We start from the raw sequence: 25,807 nt of genomic DNA, 5'->3' as shown, positions 1-25,807 counted from the left end.
GCCCACAACTCCAAGTCTTCACTAAGGTGTCTTACAAGTGGCCGATTCCTGTTTACACCTACCTGGTTAGTAAAGGCATTTTGGCCAATTAGAAAAAAATCCACACTATGACGAGCCTTTTCCAGTCTCTGGAACTGCTCATTGACTATCAAGAGTTAAACCTGGCTCTTGCTCAGACCATCAGGTTCATTGTGGCCTACTTGAACTCGGTGTCAGCCAGAGCTTACCTTTCACAGCACTGCTGTCATGGCCTAATTGAGTTTATCTTGCTGATCACGCAACACTGGACTACAACAGACGAAAGCAAGAGTTTGCCTATCTTTGTTCAGGCCTATGGCCTCCTGCTCATTCATGATGCCACATGCCAGGCTTCATCTCAGAAGACTTCAGGCCCAGCTGCACAGTCTCTTCCTCTCCAGTGAAAGGCTCACTCAGGGAGCCTTCAAATTCAGTACCTCTGGTCTCTGGACAAAATGAGACTGAATATTAACATGCTAAAACTGAGGGCAGTGCAGAGAGCCTGTAAAGCTTTCCTCCATTGCATCAAGAGCTCTCATCCAGATTATGATAGACAATACACCACATTGTTTTTACATCAACAGGCAGGGTGGTGCCCCACCTACACAGAGAAACTATTTTATTGTTGGTGGGTAAGTCATCGAGTTCATCTGTCTGCCATGTGCCTGTCAGGTCGTCAAAACACTGTAGCAGATTGCCCAAGCAGAATCATCTCCCTACATCATGAGCAGGAGTTCAAGAACTTGGTACTCGGGGATAAATTTGCAAAATGGGGCCCTCTGTCCAAAGACGTTTTAGTAATCAAGACCAACAAGAAGCTCCTATTGGTTTGCTCTGGGATGGAGGTTTCAGCCCAAGCTCTCTCTGAGATTCATTTATGAAGAATAGCTGAAGAACCTCCTGTAAGTATTTCTTCCCACACCATGAGCCTTCATAAGGTGATACCAGTAACCCCACATGGATGAGTCAGGTTAGATAATGTTGTTGGTGAGGGATCCTTTGAGGCTGCCTTTGGTTCAAGACCTGCTAACACAGAGCAGAGGAGGATCATCCACCTCGCAGCCCCAGTGCTGGATGACTTTCTTGGGTACAGTGAGGGTGTTCAACCCAGGTCAGAGAGCTTTTTATCCACAACAGAAAGGACTCTACCCAGATTTACTTACTTAGTGACTTGACCTAGGTTTTTGTCCTAGTGTAAGATGAGGAATATCAACCCACCCAAATCTACTGTACCAAAGATAGTAGAGTATCTCTTGGTCTGAAAGCACAGGGATCTCCTCAGTTTAATTAAGGTCCATCTGGCAGCTGTCCCAAGCCTTAGAGCCTTCAGTCAGTAGTTGGCAATTTTTTCTCCCTTCAAGGCATGTCCAGAGTTTTTCTTCAAGTAGGGACTCTGTCCCGGAGTACAACCTTATGCTGGTCCGCTCACTTGAGACTATGGTAACATGCTCCCTTCTGCATCTTTCCTTGAAAGTAGGGTTCCTAATTGCAATTACATTGGTAAGGAAAATGAGATCCAAACCCTCAATTAGACCCTCCTAATACCACTTTTTTTCTTCTGATGGTGTCTCTGGGGATTCACCCAAACTCCCTGGACAAAATTGTTAATGACTTTCCTTTGGGATTTTAGATCTGTTTTCCAGTGTTCTTTTCAAAGCCTCATTCCTCAGGGGCAGAGACTTTCCATGCACTAGAAATGAAGAGAGCCTTAGCCTTTACTTTTAAGCCATTTATAACATCTCCAGACCTCTTTGTCTTGATAGCCAAGACATTGGCCATCAGTTGCCTAATTGGATCTTGAATCGCATAAGACTTTGAGACCACTCAGGTGGATCTGCCATCCATGATATAGGTGGATTCCACCAGAGCTGAGCTAGCATCCCTGCATGATGTTCCCAGAGGTGATGCCTGCAAGGCAGGCACTTGGAGCTCCATCCATACCTGCACAAAGCGTGAATACTATCACAGAAACCTCAAGAACTGATGCCACAATTGGCAGAATGGTCCGACAGTCCGTGTTTGCCTTATGAGACTCCAACACCTGCTTCCGTGTATATTGGCAGCTCTTTGGAGTCACTAGGAAGTGACCAGGAAGTATGTGCAGATGTGCCTATGCTTTCTGCTGACAACCTTTTAACAGCTTGTGCTTTCCAAGGGCGTTACTTACCCTGCTGGCACCCTGTTGTAGTGTAGCCATGCAGATCTTTCTGAAGTTGCACATACAGGAATGTAGTCTGGCAGCTTCTGTATGGCAATGGCTGTCTGCTGGGAAAGGCTCATAATGCAGACAAGTTCTTAGGAGGCATCTAGTGAGCCAAATATGTTTGGGAGCCTGGCTCTGAGTCAGGACGGTTACAGCACTGAATTCTCCCTCTCAGCTGTTACTTAAGAAGTATAAATGTTTTAACTCAAAAGTGGGGACACGTAAGGTTGTCCTGGAAAGGGAAGGACAAAGTGAAACTACAAGCAGCAAGGGCTCAGAGAGGAGAGATGCGGAGACAGGCAAATAAAGGATACCTGAGAAGGTGGAATAAAAGATTTATTTGTTTCAGTTTGGAACCACACATAATACGTGGATGCCAGAGCATAGCCCAGTGAAGCTTTTCCCTACATTACATACTTGAGTAATCTGTATATTGCATGTGTCCCCTTAATAGCTGGATGCTGACTGTTCAGGCATAGGAAACTAATCCATACAGCCAATGTCAAGATCATGATTTGCCAGCAGATCAAGGGAAGTGATTGTTCCCTTCTGTTCAGCACTGGTGAGGCCATATCTGGAGTATTGTGTTCAGTTTTGGGCCCCCACGACAGATGTGGACAAATTGGAGAGAGTCCAGTGGAGGGCAGCGAAAATGGTTTGGGGGCTGGGGGACATGACTGATGAGGAGAGACTGGGGGAACTGGGCTGATTTAGTCTACAGAAGAGAAGACTCAGAGGGGATTTAATAGCAGCCTTCAGCTACCTGATGAGTGGTTACAAGGTGGAGGGAGCTGGACTGTCCTCGGTGGAAACAGATGGCAGAACAAGGAGCAATGGGCTCAAGTTGCAGCAAGGGTAGTTTTGGTTAGATATTAGAAAAAACTTTCTCACTAGGAGGGTAGCAAAGCACTGGTACGGGTTACCCAGAGAGGTGGTGGAGTCTCCATCCTTGGAGGTTTTTAATAGGGCTGTGCAAAACACCATCGTTTTGACATCCATTTTGCAGGGACGGTATTTCATTTCGTCGTTTCGTTTCATTTCGAAGCACTGTTCCGTTTTGTTTCGTCAAAACTGTTTCACTGTTTCAATGCGTTTCGACGTTTCGCCCATAGGCTATAATGAAGGAATCATGAAAATGCCTAAAACTTTGTCATTTCTTGCCTGATTCAGATGCAAATTGCAGGGTTGGTAGCCTCTTCTGAGGGCAAGGAGCCTGCCAAGTTTCAAGGAGGTAGGTGCAGAGGTTTCTGGAAAACTGCACCTCAAACTCTTCAAAGCAAAACTCGTGATACTTGCTGGCAGTGGCAGCCTCCTGTCATCCTGCCTGCAGATCTGGGGGCCCACAGCCCCAGGAGGGCTGTGGGGCTGTGCCAGACTCCTCCTGGGGGTGTGGGCCCCTAGATTTGTGCTGGATGACAGGAGGATGCTGCTGCTGCTTGGGACTGGCGCTGGCGAAGACTGATGCTGCCGCTGGCCCCAGGTAGCAGCGGCAGCCTCCTGTTGTCCGGCATGCAGATAAGGGGGCCTGTATCCCCAGGAGGAGTCCGGCAGTGCGGGGAGGGCAGGTTGAGCTGTGTGGGGCTGGCGGATCTGGTCGGAGCACAGCCCTGGCCCTCCCCTGCCTCCTACGACTGGGCTGCTTTGAAACTTGAAACGTTTTGAAACATTTTCAGTGCCCTCATTTCGTTTCAAAGCTGTTTTGAAGCTTTTTGTTTCATTTCAGTTTCACTGTTTCGAGCTCGAAATGCGTCGAAACAGCTTCGAAACGAAACACTCGGCGAAATTTTGCACACTCCTAGTTTGGAAGGCCCAGCAAAACAAAGCCTTGTCTGGGATGATCTAGCTGGGGCTGGTCCTGCTTTGAGCAGGGGGTTGGACTAGATGACCTTCTGAGGTCCCTTCCAACCCTCATTTTCTCTGACTCTTTTTAGGCCCCAGAAAATCATGATTGGTTTGTGCACGAGACTTTCCAACCCTCTTGGTTGCACGGAAACTTTTTTTTTAATGAGAGCTGAGAGTCTCATGCAGTAATAAAACTACTGGAGCAGGGTCTTTGAGAAAAATTGCAAATGATGCCAGACTTACAATTTAATTACAGGAATTGGCAATATTGGAAATTATATGTTTGAGACATCTCAAAAAATTACCTAAAATAGCTAACATTTGCAGGTTTTTTTGGCTTGAAGATCTATATATGGCAGGGGTGGGCAAAATGCGGCCCGGGGGCCTGATGCAGTCTGCCAGGCCGTTCTGTCCGGCCCACGGGACCCCTAAAAAATTTAGAAAATTCATATTAATCTGTCCTGGGCTGCATGTCATGCGGCCTTCTATGGCTTGCTGAAACCAAGCAAGCGGCCCTCTGCCCAAAATAATTGCCCGCCCCTGGTAGATGGGGAGCCTGCCATGGTTGGCCTAGAACTGCTTCTCACTGGTAGGTAGCACCTATCTTTAACCTCAGCAGAACACGAGATGTTGGCCCTTTAGGTAGGCCAGTGGTTCAGGGCAACACCATTACCAAACCTATGAGCTCAGAATTAACGAGCTAGCCTTACACCCAGAATCGTGAAATTGGCTTAAAAATTGTACTTTTGAAAAACAGCACCTGTGTTGTATTTCCTGGTTTTTGAACTTAACACGGACCTGTGCATTTCATGATTCAACGTTGAAGTCATTCTCCAACCCCTTCTGCTGGCTAACGGAGGGAATATATTTCCCCAGTCCTTCTTCTGTTTCCCCTTATCCCAGCCCCTGGTCCGTGCTGCACCACACAACGTGCGTACAGATCCCACCACCAGGAAGGGGTGGGAAGATGGTAGTTGCCTGTGAAAAGGGAAAGAGTACGCACACGTGCCTCTTCCTTCCCTTCCTTTCCAGAATTGTTCACGTTGTCTCACCCTGATCTGTACAGCAAGGCAGGAGTCTAGAAAGGCCTGGAGTTGCTGCCACTTCTCTGCACCAGGTTTCCACTGCATCTCCCATCAACATGCATCTAGCAGGATGCCTGAGATTCCTAGCCTGGGATGTGCACTGAAATCACTCATGGAGGTGCAGGGTCACACTCCATGCAATGGTAATCCGTAACCTGAACTACGGGAAGCTTCACTTGTCATGTAAATACGTTTCACACATGCAGCAAAGTGAAAGGCTTTTGGACTGCAGCCTCCTCAGTGCAAGCACCATGGGAAGCACAGATCTGTGGGACCAATACCCGTGGTACAGACAGCAGCAAACTACCTGCTGCCGACAGCATGGGCTAGATCGCTCCCTCTGGTGGTTACAGCCAGAAAGTCTGGAGCTGCTCAGAAGATTACAAGTACAGGCAGTCCTTGACTTAAGACGTTTTGAGTTATGATGAACGGCATTTATGACATAAATTATAAATAAACCCTGTTTCGACTTTCTGATGTCAGTTTTGACTTTACGACACTTGATCCAACGCGATGCCAGGCCAGTGAACGAGTTCGCTGCATCGCCCGTCTCCCTGGAGAACATCTGTCTGCACTTCCTTGGACACTTCCTTTAAGAAAGCAGGCGAGACTCCAGAAAAACCTGCAGCCAAGACTCCTTCACTTCATCTGCCTAGAGAAACAGATGACAATAAAACCTTCTGAATCCCTTGAGAAGAGCAATGGCAAACCCCCAGTAGAAATAATCAGTTGTAAAGAGCCCCTGGTCTTCAGAAACAGCTTCTTGAGAGAGCAAAAATACACCACAAGGCAAATTTGGGGGGGGCGGGGGTTACATTTTCTGGAAGAATAAACAGAAGTACATAGACATCAGTTTGTACTAATACCGACAAATCACCCAGCAACCCCTCCAAAACCAAATGAGCCAATGGAAGAATAAAGCCAGGATTTACATAGAGTCAATGCCACTATCAATTATTTGAAACTTCCTTTAATTAATCAATCAATTCGGTTCAATTTATGTGCCGCCCTTCCCAACAAAGGCTTAGGACAGTTTACAGGAAGAGAATAGTGTAACATAAAGCAGAAGAATGACGACTACAAGGCATCTTAAAAGGCAACTAGAAAGCAGAGAGACTATGGGGAGTGTGGCCTCCCCACTCCTCATGATATTTCTGGTCATGGAGCCATTTTCAGATATAAGCCATTTTTTGCTCACTCTTGAGAGCTGTTCTAATCCTTAAGCATCCACTCTTCCAGCAGAAACAAGGGATGGGGCCGGCAACCAAGCAAGAGCAAAGCTGAAAGGTGGAGGAGAGGAGATCCTTGTCAGCCACCAGCAAACTCACCGCCTTGTTGGGCCGGCACCCCAGAGCTGGGCAGTGCCTGAAAGGGGTGAACTATGTGGGGAGCAGCTAACAAGAGATGGAAAGGCAATGCACGTGATTCAAGTCATAGAAGCGTGGTATCTTCATCAGTGTCCGTGTTGGGGGTAGCAGATCTGCGATCCAAAAAGACAAAGCAAAAGGAGAGAATAAAGCGTGTGATATGCAGAACCGTGAGCGAGTGGGAGGCTTTCCAAAGCCCCTAAGGCTGCAGGTCACATTAAATCCAGTGACAGTCAGTGCGACTTGCATACCTACATCCTTTTGGCATTGCTGAAAACTCCCTGAGGGTCTTGCTGCTTTTCCAGTGAAGTAAATCCCTCCCAGGCTCTGGCTTTGGTCTGAGAAGAAAGCTTCATGTGGGACATAAGCGTTGGGCAGCCAGCTAGGGAATTTGTTTGGAAATTGTCCCTGGCAGTTCGCTGTGTTAGTCTAAAGTAAGGCAGCGGGCAGGGCAGGATGCCACTTTAGGGACTGGCTGGTTCAGAGGGGCAAGGGCTTTTGTAGACCACAATCTGCCTCATCTGATGCTAGGAATGGACTATTCCTTATTCATTAGGGGTCAGTGAGCGCTGGTATCTGTGCCTTGGTGGGGGGTTTTGATTGCAGTTTGTGGGGTCTGTTTGGAGACAGCGTGTTGTAAGTAGTACAGAGGACTCACAGGTGAACAGCTGAGGGATTGATTTTTCCCCTTGATCACAGCTGAGGCTAAACAGAGGGCAAGGCTGACTTCCCCAGAAGGCTGTAGAGAGCAAGCGGCCAGTGCCAAGCGAGAACCAAGCAATCGGTGTTACCAGCAAATGGGGACAGCAAGGTTTGGGTGGTGGGGGACACGCTTAAGCCCAAGGAAAAGCAAGGTAATGTGAGAACAGTGACTGAAGCAGCTGTGGAAGAGAAGGGAAGACATTTTTCTACTAGTATGACTGGACGCAGAAGCTGCAGGATGGATGCCATCAGTGAGTAAGACCTTGAGGAAAACTGGGCGGGCATGAAGTGTTGCCCATTGAGTTCACAGATGAAATTTGAGGTCTATTGAGGCAGACAATGCTGGTGTTCAGAAAGGAATTTGAGGCTATGAAGGAGAAGAGAGAAGAGGTTGTATATACAAATGAAGATAGGCAGATACCTGCTTAACAAGATGATTAGGAGAGCAGACTGCTTGGGGGAGGGCATGACCATGATAAGAAAAAAGTGAAGAAATCGACTAGCAAGAGGAAAAGAAATAGATTTAAGGAATGGTTGTATGGAGAACTTAGGGGAGAAGTAGGTAGAAACAGGATAAAGTGGCAAGAAAAAAGACAAGAACAGCTAGCCTCAAAAGGAGAGAAACAGAGACAGTTAAGATAGATAGGGACTGGAGTCCAAGGAGGAACAGGGACAAAACACAAAAGAGTGTGAAAGAAGAGGATAGGATGATCTGTAGGTAGAAGAAAAAATAGAAGACCAAGGAGGGGAGATTTTGTAACGGATCAAGGATGACTACGCTAAGCTGGAAGGAAGCAGAGGCTCAGATGAACTTCACCAGTATTCTTCTATTCCCTTGAGAGGGAGCGCAGAAGGTGTGATGAGTTAGTGAAGATCCATAGATGGTTCGGGGACTGGTGATATAAAGAAGGTTTTTTTAAATGTTAATTATCTGCACCACCAAACATGCACTGTACCTGGGTTACATAGATACTTTCATCATCTGGACTGAATACCTGGACTTGCTCGTTGACTTCCACGACAGGTTCAACAGCTACCGTCCTTTGCTCAGAGTCTCTCTGGAATACTCCTGCATTAACGTCAGCTACCTAGATACAGTGATCCATGTGTGGGATGGCATCCTACAAACCAGTACATCCAAACCTCCCCATGAACCAGCACATTTATGTTCACAAACCCAGCAATCATCCCAACCATACCACAAATGTCGCAATCTGCAGGCAGGTCCTCAGATACCACCGCGTCTGCTTGAAGGGGCATACTTATGACACCAACCCGAAAACTGCCTTTACCCAGCAAGGACACTCTGGCAGAGAAATAAGCCATATCTTATAAACCGCCACCCAAATTACTACCCCCAATAAACTACTACAATGCAAAAAGAACCCCCTTTCTCCACCTGGCTGCACGCTCTTGGTTGTCACCTACCATCCCATACTCGAACCAGTAAGGAACATCAGACCATTACAGCCTATAAAAGAAAAGGATCAGACCTTGAGAGAAATATTTCAGGCCCCCAACCACCATTGCTCTTGACTTTCACACAACCCCCCCAGCCTTGCCCAGCTTCTCATCAGAAGTAAGCTCCCTGCTGATCAATGAACACCAAATTGGACACAACCCTGCCTTAACAATAAATGCAAAACCAGCCAACCCATTTCCACTGCCACAATAGTCAACAGCCCCAAAAGCAAAACCATCAAAATCCACAGATCCTACACATCTGCCCTAGAATGGGGCATATCCCATCTCACCATGGCCTTATGAAAACCATGTGGGTGAACTTAGACAAAAACTACACACCAGAATGAATGATTGCAGGAAAAAAGATTAAGGATAGAAACAGGCAAAGACGGGCAGGAAAAAGAATACATTTCACAGAAAAAACACTCCCCTTCTGACCTCACCAGCCTTGGGCTCAAGGGAATTTTACAAAACACCTTCAGAAGACAAGCCTGGAAAGAAATGTTCATAGGCTCAGTGGACACTAAAAACCAGGGACTAAATGCAGATATTGACTTTATGGCTCATTGTAATCTACTTGCTATCCCTGCTAATCTCTCTGCACTCCATAAGTGATAACAGCCTTCTTCCTTCCTGAATGGCCTTGCTCTTCCACTTATCAGGTTATCCTTTCTACTGCATTCCTCTTGTGTGTTAGCTACTCTGTTTTGTCCTGGTTTACAGCCCCACTTCATTCCTCTAAGGAGACTCTTTCTATTTACATAGGGAATTTTACACAGGCCATTCATTGTTCTAGCTGCTACTTAGTTCAAGGTGTGTCTGCTGCTTTTGCAGATTGAGGAAGGGCATTTTGTGCCTGAAAGCTCGTCTAAGTCTCTCCCAGCTATGCAGCTGGTCCAATAAAAGATATCGCCCACAAAAATCCTTGCCTCTTGCAACCAACCATTAGGAGGCATTTACAGAAAGAGGGCTCTTGAGGAATAAATGCCATCCGAGTACTTAAGAAAACAGCCTTCTGGCCTTGATGCTGGCTGGGTTGATCAGAAGAGCCTTAAAATTAAGAGCTTGGCAGAGAAGGTTGCAACAGATGTACAAAATGGCACACCTGATTTTAGTATTCAGGGAGGGGGAAATTAGATTTTGTGAAATTGGATAAATAGTCAGTGGGACAGATCATCACTATGATCCCATAGGTCAATGCGCTGAAGCCCCATCAGAGCCTTATTGAATTACACACAAAACACTTGTGCTTATTCACCATCTGTTAAAGTGTAACTAGTTATTTCCAAACATCTGTGCATACTAGAGCACAACGGGTTTTTTTTTCCTAATAATTAGTGAGCTTGAAAGGTATTTCCCAGTGCCAATGGAGGCATGGCACCTGTTGAAGCTTGCAAAAGCATTGGATACTCTTCAGCTTTTCTTGGCTCAGCAAGACAGATGATCACCCATTCCATTTTGCAGTATTACCTTTCTTTTGGCAACAAGTGCATGTAAGAGTGCAGATATTAAGAGGTGATTCAGTCAGGGTTCATTAATAGCTGTCTGTGGGGGCAGCTTAGGGGGGAAGGGGGAGTACCACCGAATGCACTTGGAAGAGTTGAGTGGGCATGCAAAGTGGATTTGTTAGGGATCATGAGTCCTGAAGTAGTCTCGAGGGCAAAAATAGTAGGGAGCTGCTGACCCACATGGAAAAGGGAGTGCTGGGAGGAGAGGATGCTAATCCAAGCAGGAAATGTTATTTAAAAAAAAAAAAAAAAAGCCCAGGGACACTGCCACTTTTGGTACCTATGTCCCAAATTTAGACCTCCCCCACAAGCCTGGAAATGCCTACGCTTCCTTCTTGAGAACCCCATTGATCCCTAAATTACTGCCTTAAGCCATGCACAAAACTGCCTGAACTGTAACCAAGATGCTCAGTGCCCATCTTATACATAACCTCACGGGGATTTGCATAGTGCCCCTTCCTCTTGGCATCTGTCTCACATGTAGGGGAGGGGGGCAGTCTAGTAGGCATTTCACCTGCTGATTTAACCAGGAGACGTGTCAGGAAGAGCATGTGGTTTAAGTTTCCCTTCTCAGAGTGCTTGATACTAAACTCCGGGATGCAGGGGGGAGCCTGGGCCTGCTCAGGTTTCATAGCCAGGGACTCTCATGGATTTAGCCAGCTAAGCCTGGCTGCCCGCCTCACCCAAGGTACAGCCAGAGGGACGTGGCACTGCTGCCAGCCCAGCCCCATAGAGCAGTGGGGTGAGCGTTGCCCCTGCTAGTGTGAGAGCTCCAGGTTCAAAACCTGCCTTGATCCAGTATGGAGCAAGGAGTTGAATCCTTACCTTGCACTGTTTCTAATCCAGTGGTTCTCAGCCTGCTTAGACTCAAGGCATCCCTCATTAGACTCCAGCTCCCCCCTTGGAAAACCTTAGCTTTCTCTTGTTTTTTGACAGTGGGAAAAATAATAAAGTAGTTTTGTTGCAAAGAACTCAGAAAGCCCACAGCAGGTCACAATGGTGTTGGCATGGTGGATTCCTATTGGAAACCTCTGATTTATCTTGTGAATCACACCTAGCATTACATGGCATCCCATGGCACCCTTAAAAGTCTCTCTTAGCACCCCAGAGTGTTATAGCACCCTGATTGAGACTGACTGCCCTGTGCTGTGGGTGCTAGCATATGCTGCAATGGTGCACGTGCAATCTCTCCTGTTGAAGCTGTTCCATTTTGTATCAAATAAAATGTTCACTGGGAAAGTGGAGGGAAGGGGGAGAGAGATGTTTTTAAAACTTCATTATAAAATTATTAAAATCATCCAAGGTTGTATGGATCAGCTGAACGGGAGGAGGGCATATGCAAGGGCAGGGTGCGTGGAAGCCAGTTTTCCCAGACTTGTTTCTTTCAGGTCCTTGCTTTGCCTGGGGTGGGCTTTTCATTGACTTACATTTAAAAATATTTTCTTCAGTGGTTTGCACTGGCCAGGCAGCCCCAGGCATTGCTACCAGGACAACTTGCACTGGTCAGGTTATATAGCTAGTGCCTTAAGAGATACAGATACAGGCTGAAATCATTCAAGAAAAAATGGCCTTTACACATCAAAAAGGATGATGTGGGGGTGTGGCAGACGAGTACTTAAGGTGGATAATTGTGTCTCCTGAGATGTGAGTTCAAGCCCCGCTCTGGAGTCATGCTGCAGGCTGTGGAGCTAAAGACCCAGGTTACTAACACTTGTGTGCTATAACCACATTAGCCTTAGGTGGACCCTTGGCTTGATAGTATTAGTAGCATTTTATTCAGTGACCATTTACTGCTTACTGCTCAGTGAGTGTAAGTGCTGAGCAGGAGGATGTAATCAGTGAAAACATTATTACAGGTTTGTGGCACAGCTAGGAAACAAATTGAAAATCCCTTCTCCATCCTTCGTTTTCTGTATGTGCCTTTGTAGTATTTGGGAGCAGAAGCCAGGACTCCCTGCCCCTTAGGAGAGTACCCTGCGCACTGGGCTGCACCCAGGCTGTATGCAACTTGCTTGCTCTCCTAACCCTAGGGATCCTTCATTCCTTCTGCTCAGCGGGCCAGCCTCAACCAGCCAAATGGAGCGTGCCCTCAGCCCTACCTAAACTGTGGCCTGGAGGATAGGATACTTCCTGAGGAAGTGGAAGGTACATGTTCAAGCCCCTTCTGAGTGAAGGGAACTAGCATCCAACTCTCCCATTTCCTAGGGAAGTTCCCTAAACTTCAGGTTGCTGGCAAAAGATGGGTGAGTTGCTTCCTCAGGATGGATCGCAGTTAGCAACTTAATCACATAAGTATATGGGTACCTTAGTAGTAAAATAGCATCTGCGCTTGTAAGCATACTTATATGGAGTGGTGCAGCAACATGCTACATGCAAAGCTACTCAGGCTAGGTAGGGAATCCGAATGACTGCAGTAGTGTGGCATTGTGCTTGGGATAATATGTCCTGCATTTCAGCAGGGCTGATTAACCTTGGTGGAGTGCCAAGCTAACATAGCTGTATTGCTTCTGGTACCTGAGCTAGGTCATGGAGAGATACTTTACCTGCCTCTCAATGGCATATAGTTATACCTTGTGTTTCTCAACTTGCTAGAATGGTTGCTCTATACAGAGAGCTAATTTTGATAGCTATGATAGCTTAGGGTTCATTAGGAAACAAATATAAACTATTACACACACACACACACATATATATATACACACACACAAATAAAATTATAAAATATAAAACAATATATAAATATATGCAATACACATTATATATAATAAAATATGTGCATATATATACAGACACAAATATATATATAAGGTTTCTCCTTTTCACTGACACACACACACGCACGCACACACGCATGCACGCACACACACCCTTATATATATAAGGTGTTGTTTTTTTTCAGCTAGCTTTTATGACAAAAAAAAAATGGGCATTATATTATATGCCATGGGGAAGAGTTGGATATTCAGAAAGAATGGGGGTTGACATGCAAAATAAGAAAGTCTGTTTAGAGTGAGACAAGCAACCTTTACAATATTATATAACTAGTAACTCACGTTTCTCAGGATAAAAAAATATAGGGATTGAACAATGAGAAATATAGAAATCAATGCATGGGGCACTCATGACAGTTGTCAGATTGTGCTTGAAATACAAGTAGTCAAAATAATTGGCTATTTATTAACAAAAGGTCCTGTGGGAATATTTCTGGGATTTTGAAGTCAGAATAGTGACACTAAAAAATAAAAAGTAGCCTCCTATTATTTTCATCTCCCAAGTTTAATGTAAGTCCTCACATTTTGGCACCTACAAGAGGAATTTGCACAATGATATCAGATGTTTGGCCATTCCTGCACTTTTCAGGACTGGACATGTAGAAAGAAGTGTTTGCAGGGGCCTGCAGGGCGATGGTTCTTGCTGGCAAGGCCTGGATTGGCTTTATCTCACTAGTAGCAAACAGAGGACTCGGATGGTAGGAGGTAGGGAGGGAAGAATAGGACAAAGCTACCACTAGGTTGTGGGCTGAGGAGAAGTCCTGGGCCAACAGGAGAAAAGGATCATTGATTTTTTTTGCCTAGCTGTTTGATCAGCTAATTATGATCAAAATGAGATTAAAAAAAAACCAAACTAAGCTATTATAAGTCTTAAATGTGTATAGCTAGAGATACAAATATTTGTGTGTTTTTGTAGCTGATCAAAATTATGAACAGAAAGCAGAATACACTGAAAGTTTTTGACCATGAGAAAATTGTCTATTTTTTAATAGTTATTGCTTAAGGGCTCCTGATACAGTTAGTGCACTGATTTCTAGGCATGTCTGCTTGGGGGGGTAGGATTTTTCCAGCAGTTGTTAGACTGGTTGATATAAAGAAATTCTAATATGTGAAGATCTGCAGCTCACATAAATCTTTACTGAAATGCAATAGGAAAACTTGATACATAGGAGTGTTTTGTGTCTCAGATATGAACTTACAGCTGCATTTTATAGCCCTGGTAATGTAGGAGAAAATTGGGGTCAGGTTGGAAAATAAGATGGGAGAGAGTCGAGGCAGTAATAGGAAACGAATAGCAGTTCCTCTGTAGAAGTGGAACCTCCATTTGAGCAGCCAAAAAGAAGCGTGTGAAGTGTGTGTTTCTGCGTACAACAAAAGTAGACTTTTCAACCTTCTGTGATCACACCATTAGTAGAGAAATTGAGGATGTTAAATCACCCAACGTCCCCAAAGGCACCATTTTTTGTATTCTCCTGATTTTTCATCTCTTGAGGCTGGTGTTACTACCCTTACCGGGTCATGGGTGCAAAGCTGTTGAGAACAACTCACTGGAAAAAACAAGAGCCCCCAATTAGAAAATTGATTCCAAAAAGTATGGCAAAGTATTATGAAAAAAAGTTTCATTCGCATGTCGTAATGGTTATAACAATCACAACCACAATGTCTGGAAAATACAGATGTTACTTCCAGCAGCAGCATATAATCTATTTTTTTTAAATATCCTACCTTCCTGGTTTAAGTAGCTGAGGACCATATTTTCACGTGTTAAACTCTGCTAAGCTTTTATTTATGGCTAATTGGAGCTTAAGGTGTTGGTCACCTCAGAAAATGAAATACCAGGGTCCAGATTCACAAAAGCACTTAGGTGCCAGAAATGGGACACAGCAGGATTTGGGTGTCTAAGGCTGCGTCTACGTGAGACGCTGACTGCGCAGTTGTTACTCGCATACCCAAGTACTAAATGACGACGCAGTAATCGGTGTTACTTCTCAGTAGCATCCCCACATGGCTTCTCGGTGACGCTGACTGCACAGTGCTCATTACTACTGCGCAATAGCGTCCCATCACAGTTCGTGCCATGCGACACCACTGCGCAGTAAGCATCTCATGTAGACGCGGCCTAAGTCCAAAAGTCCTGAATTCCTTAGGCCCGTGGGCTCCCAAGCACATCAAGTTCTGCTTCTTTGCATGTCCAGACCTGCTGCCACGTTGTCAGGGCTGAGCAGCACGGCCCTAGCTTACATGTGAGTTCAGTTGTGATTCACAAACTAAGCATTCTCCTGCCAAGTCCAATGATGATCCTGATCATCTGGGTATGCGCTGGGCATGTACACCCATTTGGCCTACACTCCCACGGGAATGAACGTGTATAAAGCAACAGCTGTGGATATAACACAATATTCAATGGGTAGGCTATTCACCTCGCATGCAGGAAACCTGGGTTCAATACCCAGGGGATGAGTAAATGTGACTCCCTAGTTCAGTAGCTGGGACACAGCTGAGAGCTGTGTATTTTATCTAATGAATGTATAATATATTATCGAGACAGCCCTTGGAGCAGAAAGCAGGACCCAGATCTCCACTCTCCCAAGTGAATGCCTTTGTCACTGGAATCATTGCACACGATACCTCACCTCTTTTACTCTTGTTGCACAGGAGGAGAATAAAGATCTTATACGCAGCTCCAGAGGAAAACAATATGGCTCTTCTGACCAGCTCTCTCAAGCTGACACTCCAGGGAGGCGGCCAGCCTCCAAGACAGACCTGCAACAGGATGCAGATCTTCAAGCACAGACAGGCAGTAAGACAGAGGAACAGGTAGGTGAAGCCAAAGGCTGCTCTGAAGAAAATTCAATAAATAGATCAGAAGGCCAGCCAGTCTGATAGTCAGTGTAACACAGGCCTTGCATCAATTCTTGTTTGACCTATGGCATAATATTAAAAAAAAAGGTCTTAATATGAAATGAAGAATCCATCACAACCATCATTGGTAAGTTGTTTCGGTGATCAGTTATCCTCACCTTTGCAAAACGTGCATTTTATTTCCAATTTGAAATGGTAGAATTTCACCTTCTACTACTGAGTAGGTGTGATATCTTTTATTAGACCAACTGAGTAGTTGGAAAATTTCTTAGCAAGCTTTTGGGCGCAGTCACCCTGTTTCCGGCATAGTGAGACTCTGCTGGGCTGAGACTAAGGAATGAGAGAAGCTAAATGTGTGGCAGGATGTCAGTGAGAATGTAAATAGGTAGCAATTAGAAAGACAAAAGCTAAAGCAGAGAGGTAAAGAAGTGAGGGGAGGGGGAAGGGAACAGGGGAAAACAAGGCTAAAGGGAGATATTACAGTGCTAGAATACAAGGTGGAAAAGACATACAAAAAACTTGAACTCTTGGTTCCAAACTAATACCTTTTATTAGACCATCTGGAAAATGGCAAGAAAATTGTCCTTTTCTGCAAGCTTTCGGGATCAAAGTCCCTTCGTCAGGCTCTGGGAAAAGTATAGATGGTACAAGATGGTAAGAAGTCCCATAGGTGGAAAAGAGGCTGTCATTGAAAAGAAAATAGTTGGAGATCAGGAAAACAGGCATGAGAGAAGCTCAAAGTGTGAGGTTGTAGTGAAAATATAAATAGGTAGAAGGAGAATAAAGCAGGGGAGGCAAAGAAAGGGGTGGGGGGGAAGGCCAGAGGGAAACATCACAGAGATAATACAGGTTAAGAAAGAGGCTCTCAAAGAAGGAGGAGATAGGAAATCAGGGAGACAAAGGGCAGAAAAGTAGGGGAGGGAAGAGATAAGAAGGTGGGGGAAAAGGAGAATGTAAGAGGTCAGGTCAGGCAGGTAGGTACCTGGTGAATCAGATGTCAGGCAGGTTGTCTTGTGTCATGAAACCAGTGTCTATATTGAGTCCATGATTTTTAGTATCCAGTGGGTTTATGAAGTGAAGTCTGTAGGCTCATCTGTGAAAGGTGTTTTGTAAGTTCCCTTTGAGGATTAGAAGTGAGAGATCGGGGAGGGAGCGATTGCCCTCTGAGAAGTGTGCACCCACAGGTAGGTAGTTGGATGTTCTTGTCTTTGATAGATTTTCGGTGTGCGTTCATTGTGGTGCGTAGTTGTTGTTGGGCTTTAGAAATGATGTGGACAGATTGGAGAGAGTTCAGTGGAGGGCAGCAAACATGGTTGGGGGGCTGGGGAACATGATTTAGGAGAGGCTGAGGGAGCCAGGCTTATTTAGTTTGGGGAAGAGAAGACAGGGGATTTAATAGCAGCCTCAGCTGGTTGAATCGTGGTTCCAAAGAGGATGGAGCTGGACTGTCCTCAGTGGTGGCAGGTGACAGAACAAGGAGCAATGGGCTCAAGGTTCAGCAAGGGAAGTTTAGGTTGGATATTAGGAAAAACTTTCTCCATCCTTGGAGATTTTTAAGACCCTGCTAGACAAAGCCTTGGCTGGGATGATATATCTGGGGATGGTCCTGCTTTGAGCAGGGGGTTGGATTAGATGACCCCCTTCCACTCCTCTAATTTGTCTAGGTCACTCTGAATCTTAGCCCTACCCTTCAGCTGTATTTACTATTCCCCACATCTTGGTGTTGTCCACATACTTGCTGAGGGTTCACGCCATCCCATCTTCTATATCGTTAATGAAAATATTGAATAAAACCGGCCCCAGGGACCAACCCTTGGGGACTCCACTTGATACCAGCTGCCAACTAGACATCAAGTCATTGATCACTACCCGTTGAGCCTGAGGATTCAGCCAGTTTTTTATCTATCTTACAGTCCATCCCTTTGGAGAACAGGTCCCAGTGCTGTTCCTCACAGATTGGCTTACGGATCTATCCTGTTTAACATTTATTAATGATGACGTTGGTACTGGAGTTAGATGTGTCCTCATGAAATCTGCAGATGACACTAAACTAGTGTTTGGAGAAGAGGATTATTATACAAAAAGATTTAGCTAATCCTTGTGATATTAAGCATAGGATACTGAATGAAGTTTAATGGTATAAAGTGTGCAGTCATGCACTTAAGAAACCAGTAAAAAGGATTTTATTAATAAGTTGGGCATACATGGCCTGCTCACATCTGAGGAAGAGTGTGACCTTGGTGACTGGTTGATCATAGGATGACCATTAGCTTGCCAGTATGATACAGCTGTGAAAAAGTTTAATGCCATATTAGGATGCATTAAGAAGAATTTTTTTTTCCACCTCATCAATGTTACTGGTTTCTGGGCGCTTTTTTTTCCCCCACGTGCCTCTATGGCATTAGGGTGTTGCTGCAGCTAAAGCTAGTACCCCCCTACCCCGCTGCCAGACTTACCTGCAGAAGCTGCTCTGCAGGCTGCCTGGCGTCCATGTGCGTGTGTACGTGTGCACACGCACATGGCACCCCCTGCCTGGCCACCCTCCTCCCACTCCCCCAGCCCCTTGCAGGCTGCAGCTCTGCCAGCCTGCAAGGGGAAACCCACCATTCCCTATGATTTTCTCCTTTAAAGGAGAAAATCTGGGCTTTTCTGCTTAAAATGAGAAAAATCCAGGTTTTACCACATTTTTCTGTGATGAATGGAAAACCCAGATGATTACCTGTGAATGTAGAGGCTGGACAGCCCCTTTGAGACCTGTGTTTTCAGTCCCACTGAACCGTCCAAACGGTTTAGTCTGGCAGGCTGGGGCTGCTGGCACTCGTTTCTCTTTGGTTGGGGGTTGCATTTATCTTTGAATTCTGCCAAACAGTTTTTGTCGGTGTCGGAGCTGCAGCTGCTGAGGGTTTTCTTACGGCCCTTTGCTCTCTACTCAGCGAGCTGCCATGGGATTTCCCCAGGACTGGCCGAGCACCTCCTGACCAAGCTTGAGTTTGCTGGCTAGACGCGGGTAGAGCGGTGACCTGTCTGACGCTCGACTCTTGTCCCTGCAGCACGCGTCTGCATGAGCACTTAGAAAGGCGGAGTATAAAGCGTCTGTCACGAGCTCAATCAGTGCAGGTTGTTGGCAAATTAAGCACCCTCTTGATTCTACTCCGAAACGCAAGTCTCAAATGGCACGGTCGCGGTTTCCATCTGATTCGACCAGTCTTCAAGCAAAAACGTTCTGTACCTGCCAGTGCCCCAAGCTCAGCATAGGGTCCGAAGGGGAAACCAGGTCCTTCTCATCCCATGCATTGCAACCGGCCCCCGCAGCTCTGCAGGCCAACACGTGCCCTCAGCATCAGGCGAGCGGTAATGGAAACGCTTGGTTGGCAGGCGGGCCGGCTGCCTACGTACTGCTGAGGACTTTGCCGCGTCCCCGTGTTGGTGCTGATGCATTCCTTGGGCACGCAGAAATGGCTTGTTTCAGTGGCCCACAGCAGTTTTCCGACTGTCAAATCTGACTTGCCTGCACCCCCCAGCTCCTTTGGCCAGTGCGTAGGCTGAGACATTTTCATTTCCCAGAGAGGGGAATGGAAAGGACTGAGAAAATGTGGTGGTTTTGGCTGTGATGTTTGTGCATGCTGTTGCTTGGGGTGGGGGGAGGTAGCCCTCTGACCTGCCTAGTCGGTGACACGGGTTCTCTCTTGTAGGGTATTTCTCGCTCCTGCCGGATGACCTCTAGGAGATGAACTTCATTTCTTTCCACCAAACAACCACTCCATTTCGTGGGGCAAGAAACAGGATGTTACCAGCTGCATGGATGTCATTCCTGGCCTGTAAACTCCTCACTGTGAGCCTGGAACCTGTTTTCTAATGTGATTTGTGTGGGACAGAAGTTTTACCAGCGAAATTTCCTCTGCTGCCAGGGAGGATGCTACGGAGACTTCACTCAGGGGAATCCCACTTTGTCTCTGTGCCCAAGACTGGAATTGTCTCTGTGGGACTACAGCCCTGTCTCCATAGGGGAACCCTTTTGGATGTATAACCATTGCTTCTACACCAAGCTGTGGTACTTGCAGGAACTCAAGCAAACTCTCCTTAACCACTTTTATTTAGAAAAAGATGCCAGAGCCACCCTAGCGACCACGATGTAGCTGCTCTTCACAGCAGCGCAACACACCTGGATTTCTACAAGAAATCTCAGCTTCCTCCAGGTGTGGAAGAGTTGGAGTTTGCATTATTCGTGATCTGCCTTTGCTATTGCTCCACCTCTCCAAGGACAGATTACAGTGAAGCCAAGACATGAGACTGGGCTACAGTCAGACCTTGCAGCAGAAAAGCATGTGAGCTCCCAACCCTCTTAACTGATATTTAGAAGGAAACACTTTTCCCCAGATCGCATCACTCAAATGTTGTAAACGGCTGTGCTGGGCAGGAGCAAGAAGAATATTGCTTAAAAGTAGCTTCTTCCCGATCCCTCCCGCACCTGCTGCGACAGTCACTGCATAACTCAAGATCCACATTTCATCGGCCAGGTTTTACAATATGGGACCATTTGTTTGAGCCAAACAAGACAGCAATACTCATCCTAATGCAATGTTATGCTGGGTTGGACCTGGGTGCCTTTTGGCCAGAGCTCTGTGTTCTCCCACCCCCAAGTCACCAGCTCTGCCTCCCAGCTTCAGCTCCTGAACACTGCATTTAACATCCTACCCTCAGGGGGCTACACAACCCCCTCACCACCCCTCCCAAAGCGGGTTTTTTTCCTTCGAAAAGGTGAGTGAAATGCACAGCGGAGCTGAATCCTGTGCTCAACTTGGATCCATAATGCTCAGGCTGCTTTGGGGCAAACCTGCGCCCCTCCCCACAACCCCTCTCCCATGTCTCTCTGTGGTCTATGCCTTCAGCGGGGCAGGGAAGAGGAAGGGAACGCACTGCACTGGTCGGGGGTAGGAGCACAAAGTCCACCAAAGCCCAGCCAGCACAAACTTCCTCCAGGACTGTGCTAATGATGAGGCCTGTGCAAAGCTGCCAGCTCAACAAGGAGCAAGCATCTCTCCTGCAAAGCCCTGTTGCCTGCAGCTGTGCAGTCTGGTTTTTGGGAAAGTGATAGATGGGGATTCATAGGTTGGCCTATGGGAACAGGAGAGCTACCCCTTCTCCCCATCCCCATACCTGTCCCAACACTTCTTTTTGCCTGTCAGGCATAGCTGCTGCCCCTGTAGAAGATCACCTGAGGGTCCTGCAGCCTCGGGGTATCAAGACATAACGGGGAAGGAACAATAGGATAAAACCCATCCCTTTTGGATCCACCCAATTGCCATGCACTGTCCTAGGAGACATGGAGTAGCTTGGTCTGGTGGCAGCCAGATACGGTTTAGTCTTCCTCTGAGCTCACAGCCTAGCATGTCCAGCACTGCCGCCTCTCACCCAGCACAGGAACATTCCTGATTTGCTCCTTAGCGCTGTAGTGGGGAAGGCACGCTTGTCTTCTTGCCCCTGTTCAGCCTGGCCCAATAAGGATGGCAGGGCCTACTTTCAAAAGGGGTCTGAGCTGCAAGTCATCGGGGCCAGGGGAGGAGGGTGATCTGCTACAAACTCTGGCTAAGTAACTTAAGGCTTTCCTGTGATAGGGGTGTAGGTCATAGCCGTGTTGGTCTAAGGACATAGGCAGACCAGGTTCTTTGGGTGAAACTGGTATCTTTTATTAGACCAACTTAAATAGCTGAAAAAAAAAATTGAGCAAGAGTTTGGATTTAAAAACTCTTCATCAGGCTGAGGAATCCTCTGCTGTTTGTGTGGGCTCCTCCTGGATGGCATGAATAGTAAAGCTTGGCACATGGGGCAGTTTAGCTCTCAGATACAGGCCTGTCTGCCACAGGGCCCAGCAGCTGTTCGACTACCTCCTTCACCTCCTGTAGCTTGCCTCGTGCTTCCCAGTAAGATTGCATCCCCTTGCATCTCACACCACTCCCCCAGAGCTAGTGGGGATGGGCTCTCAACATAGGCTAACACAGATCTTACTTGGCAGTTCCCAGGTGGTGGGCTCTGGGCTTTCAACTCCCAGTTACATAGCTGTGGCTTGATTGTAAGGAATTATTTTAACATCAGCAGTGGTGCCATCTGCAGCAGCTGAATGAATGCCTTACTAAGCCATCAGCCACATTGGAGCTTCTGACCCATCTCTATCTGCAGGCAGGACCTTCCCTGTTTGATGCAACAGCTGCTGAGCGGTTTTACTGTAAATACTCAGGGCTAGAGCTTCAAAGGCTGCTGGGCACCTTTTAGTGTCCGATTCCACCTTTGTACACGCCATTGATGTTCTCCCCACCTGGCTGCTGCCTAACCTCCAAAAGTGTCTATATTTTTGGTGGCCTAGGCAATGCTTTCTAAGCGTTGATGCTGCACAACGAAGGCTGTGTAGGGCACTAGCAGAAGCCGAAGACAGTATAGTTCAATGTTAGGTGACTTGATAGCGGCCCACAAATATGTCAGAGGTGAACGCCAGGATTTAGGGGAGCAGCTCTTCAGGAAGGCACTTCAGGGGGGGATGAGGACCAATGAGCATAAGCTAATAGAGGGTAAATTCAGGCTAGATATAAAGAAAGGACTTTTTCTCTGTAAGGATCACCAGAATCTGGGACACACTCCCAGCAGAGGTGGTGTGATCACCTTCCTTAGAGGTGTTCAAGATGGGGCTGGACAGGTACCTTGTTGAGCTCACCTGAGCCCAGTAACTTCCTGCCCATAGCAGGGGACTGGACTTGATGATCTTACAGGTCCCTTCCAGTTCTGTGGTTATTCCCTATCTTGCCAGTGGGGACCCAATGCCATCTGAATGCTCTAAGCATGACAAACTGCAGGGTACCAAAAGCTGGAAGGACAGTATAGCACTTGCCCAAAATACAACCAGAAAAGGAAGTAAAGATGTGTGACGGTAGTGAGTTGAACCCCCATCTCCCATGTCCTGGGTGAGCCTGTAGCTCACTCCATGAATATACAAGTATGGGCGCCTCAGCTCAGAACACTGTATGGCCAGGCCTTCGGCTACTTCCCTGTGACATGGCAAACTTGGGTTTAACCAAATCAGGCAAGGAGGAATATGAACCTGGCTGTCCGTGTATGCCCAGTGAAGACTAGCTGGCTAGCTGGATTCTTGTGTTACATCAAGAAATGAACATGAGCTCCCCAAGCAGCTGACTCCTGATTTCAGGAGGGGTTCCTGGCTGAGGAGCCTGAGCAGGGCTGGCACTTGTTTGGCTACAGAAATGTGTTGCCTGGTGCTTCTGGCTGAAGACAAAGTTAGATATCTGCACACCCCACAGTGCATTTCTAAGGATCACTTCCTTAGGCACCTACCTCTTCTTGCATAGTTTATGGGGAGCCTGGAGTTTAACTTTGGGTTCAGGCATCCAATACTTGGCTGCTAGGGCACCTAGGGGATGGTCCCTGAACACAGAAAGCCTCGCATCTCTTTGAAGATCCAGCCTTCTGCTATGTTGCCATTCCCACAGGAAAGGAGTGGAATCAGTCCCGTAGCTACTGAGTGGCTTTCACCTGCTAGCAGGTCATTGGGATGGGCTGGGTCTGTACTCGTGGCACAGAGGTCAGACTGAGCAGAGCCCTTGAACTGTCATTCCACGTCTTCCTGTTTAGGGCCAAGTACCTAAACACAGGCTCCCTGGCTCTTTTCACTCCCTTCTTCCTTTCCAGCAGTCTGAGCCTAGTATACCAGTAGCACAGCTCTTCCTAAGAGAATTCATTTCATTCCTTACTGGGGAAGCTTGGACTTTGTAGTCACCAGGCTCTGCTTGTGTGGTCGCCAGGCGTACTTGTGTACAGCCTCGCACAAGCTTATCTTCATTGCCCAGGCCCAACAGCCTCCCAGCACACCCCAAACATATCTGATATTAGGAAGTAAAACAGTGCAAGCCCCCAGAGCAAACGTGAGCCTATCTGTTACTCAAAATAGTGTCACAGTTGTTACTGGAACCCGTTCATAGCCAGCATCAGCAGCCTTTCAGCTGTACACCTGAGAGGACCAAGAGTACTGATGTCCTCTGCAAACACAACAGGGGCTTCCCACAAAAAAACCCGGCAGAAGCCCACACAGTGGAGTTGCGGCTGTCTTGGCACTGGAAGAGATGAGCAGGAATGAACTTGCCTTGGGTTACTCTGGCCAGTAATTCAGGCTGTTCACACTATGTTACAGCACATGCTCTGGATTCCTATTATACAGCAACACTATCATTTCCATTCGCTGGTTGTAAATAATGAATGTTGATATCCATCTTTAATGGTAGGCTGTGGGTTATCTTATTAACACATGTGAGATTACATCCAAGATAAACCCTCCTAAAAAACCTAAAGGGGCCAAGACCCCTGACCCTGAGTGCAATAGGAGCTGATTGTATTATTAAACTAATATTAAGGATTTCAGGAAATATACTGTATTTTACTCAAATTGCACACTTTTTAGAACAGCTGTAAAATAGAGTATATTTGTAAATATTGTCATCATAGGGGAAATTATGTTTGTAATTCTAGGATATAAATATGACGGGGTTTCCATAGATTTGTTAATGCTGAGAATCTGCATGAGACATTCAGATAATTCCAAAGCTGTAAATGTATGTGCTGACTGTGGGAGCATGTAACTGCTCTGTCTCTTCTCCCAAGAAAAACACTTGAAGAGAGACTGGGTCCTTTGTACATAGACAATGCCTTCCAACCTTTTTGCAGAACTAGTACTTACCTGGGGAACATTTGTCCTGCCATGAATGCCCAGGTCTGGTACCTAAAGCAGGACAGTTGGACTACAGGATTCAGAAGCTGCCCCTTTCAGCTTCCTTCATCTTTGAAAATGAAACTGGAGTAACCCTGGGGAACAGCGAGCAGGATGTTGTCGTTCTTCAACAGCTTGGACAAATGGTCCATATTTACAATGTCCACATCAGTCCCTGCCACAGTATCTCAGCACCAAAAACTGTCAGTTTGCAGTGCATTTGACAACCAAGAGAGGTGGTCTCTGGTGCTGCAGAATATCTCGTTAGAGAAGAGGGAAACACAGAGCATGGGATAAGTTTCTACAGTGGTTTCCACAAGTGTTTGTATCCACAGTTGACCCCCAGGTATATTCAAATAAAGAGAAATACACACTGGTGCCACCTTTAATATAGTAAACCCCACATTCAGCCCCCACGTGCACCAACGGAGAAGAGACCACTTACTACTCCAATTTCAGCCTCTGCTGTATTACCCTAGAGGAGGTAAAGTGTAAAGATGCTGCTTTACAGGGGTCTGCAGGGTCCCTGCATCAAGGACCAAAGGGATCACCTAAGCCTTGGTTCTCCAGCATGTAGTGCAGCTGTCTGCATTAGGAAGGCTCCTCTGCTTTCCTGCCATTCAACACTTAAGCACTCCAGATTGCGTGGAATGTATTTTTGAGAAAGGAAATATATTTTTTGTATTTGCAGATACTTGATTGGGCTGGAGGAGCTGGGTCCAGCCATCGTGTACAGGCAGATAATAAACAAAAGTCTCTTAGCTTCATTTACACACCTTCCATTTACTGCGAGTCCAATTCAAGATAATTTTGAGGTTCTAGGATTCCCTGTGCCCCTAAACCAAACTCTGCTCTAGATAAAGCACGAGAGCTACCAGAACTGTCCCTGACCCAAACAAAGAGCTCCCTATCTAAGCATGTTCAGTAAGGGAAACCTACTCTTTCCTCCCCGAGCTGCCCAAACACTGGATACAAATGGTGCTCTCCCATCGTTACAGTGCTCCTAATCTGCATGGCAAAAGTAAACCGTCTGTCTGCATGTATCTCCTGACTTGAACGCTGTCAGCTCTACAGTATGTAACCAATAAAACTATCCCTTTGTACATGTCTGTGGGGTGTGTGTTATTTGAGGATGTAGCAGATCTCTTGCCCTAGTCTCTTGATTCAGCAGGTATTTAGTTTAATTATACTGGAAGTTAATATGGCCTCATCCAAGGT

The 25,807-nt window shown here is 46.5% G+C and overlaps 1 protein-coding gene across 1 annotated transcript in view; it reads left to right on the top strand.

Moving 5' to 3' along the window:
* Window positions 1-25,692, top strand: part of LUZP1 (leucine zipper protein 1) — a 32,893-nt gene extending 7,201 nt beyond the window's left edge. Inside the window, exons 2-3 of the mRNA XM_019488371.2 lie at window positions 15,616-15,777; window positions 19,515-25,692. Of these exons, the coding sequence (XP_019343916.2) occupies window positions 15,616-15,777; window positions 19,515-19,553 (201 nt within the window). The 3' untranslated portion in view covers window positions 19,554-25,692. The remainder of the gene's footprint in view (window positions 1-15,615; window positions 15,778-19,514) is intronic.
* The last annotated feature ends 115 nt before the right edge of the window (window positions 25,693-25,807 follow it).

Source organism: Alligator mississippiensis, chromosome 6 (genome assembly GCF_030867095.1).
Source record: "Alligator mississippiensis isolate rAllMis1 chromosome 6, rAllMis1, whole genome shotgun sequence".
Taxonomy (NCBI): Eukaryota; Metazoa; Chordata; order Crocodylia; family Alligatoridae; genus Alligator; species Alligator mississippiensis.
Note: the sequence above shows the minus strand (reverse complement) of the source record. Positions and strands in the feature narration are given on the sequence as shown.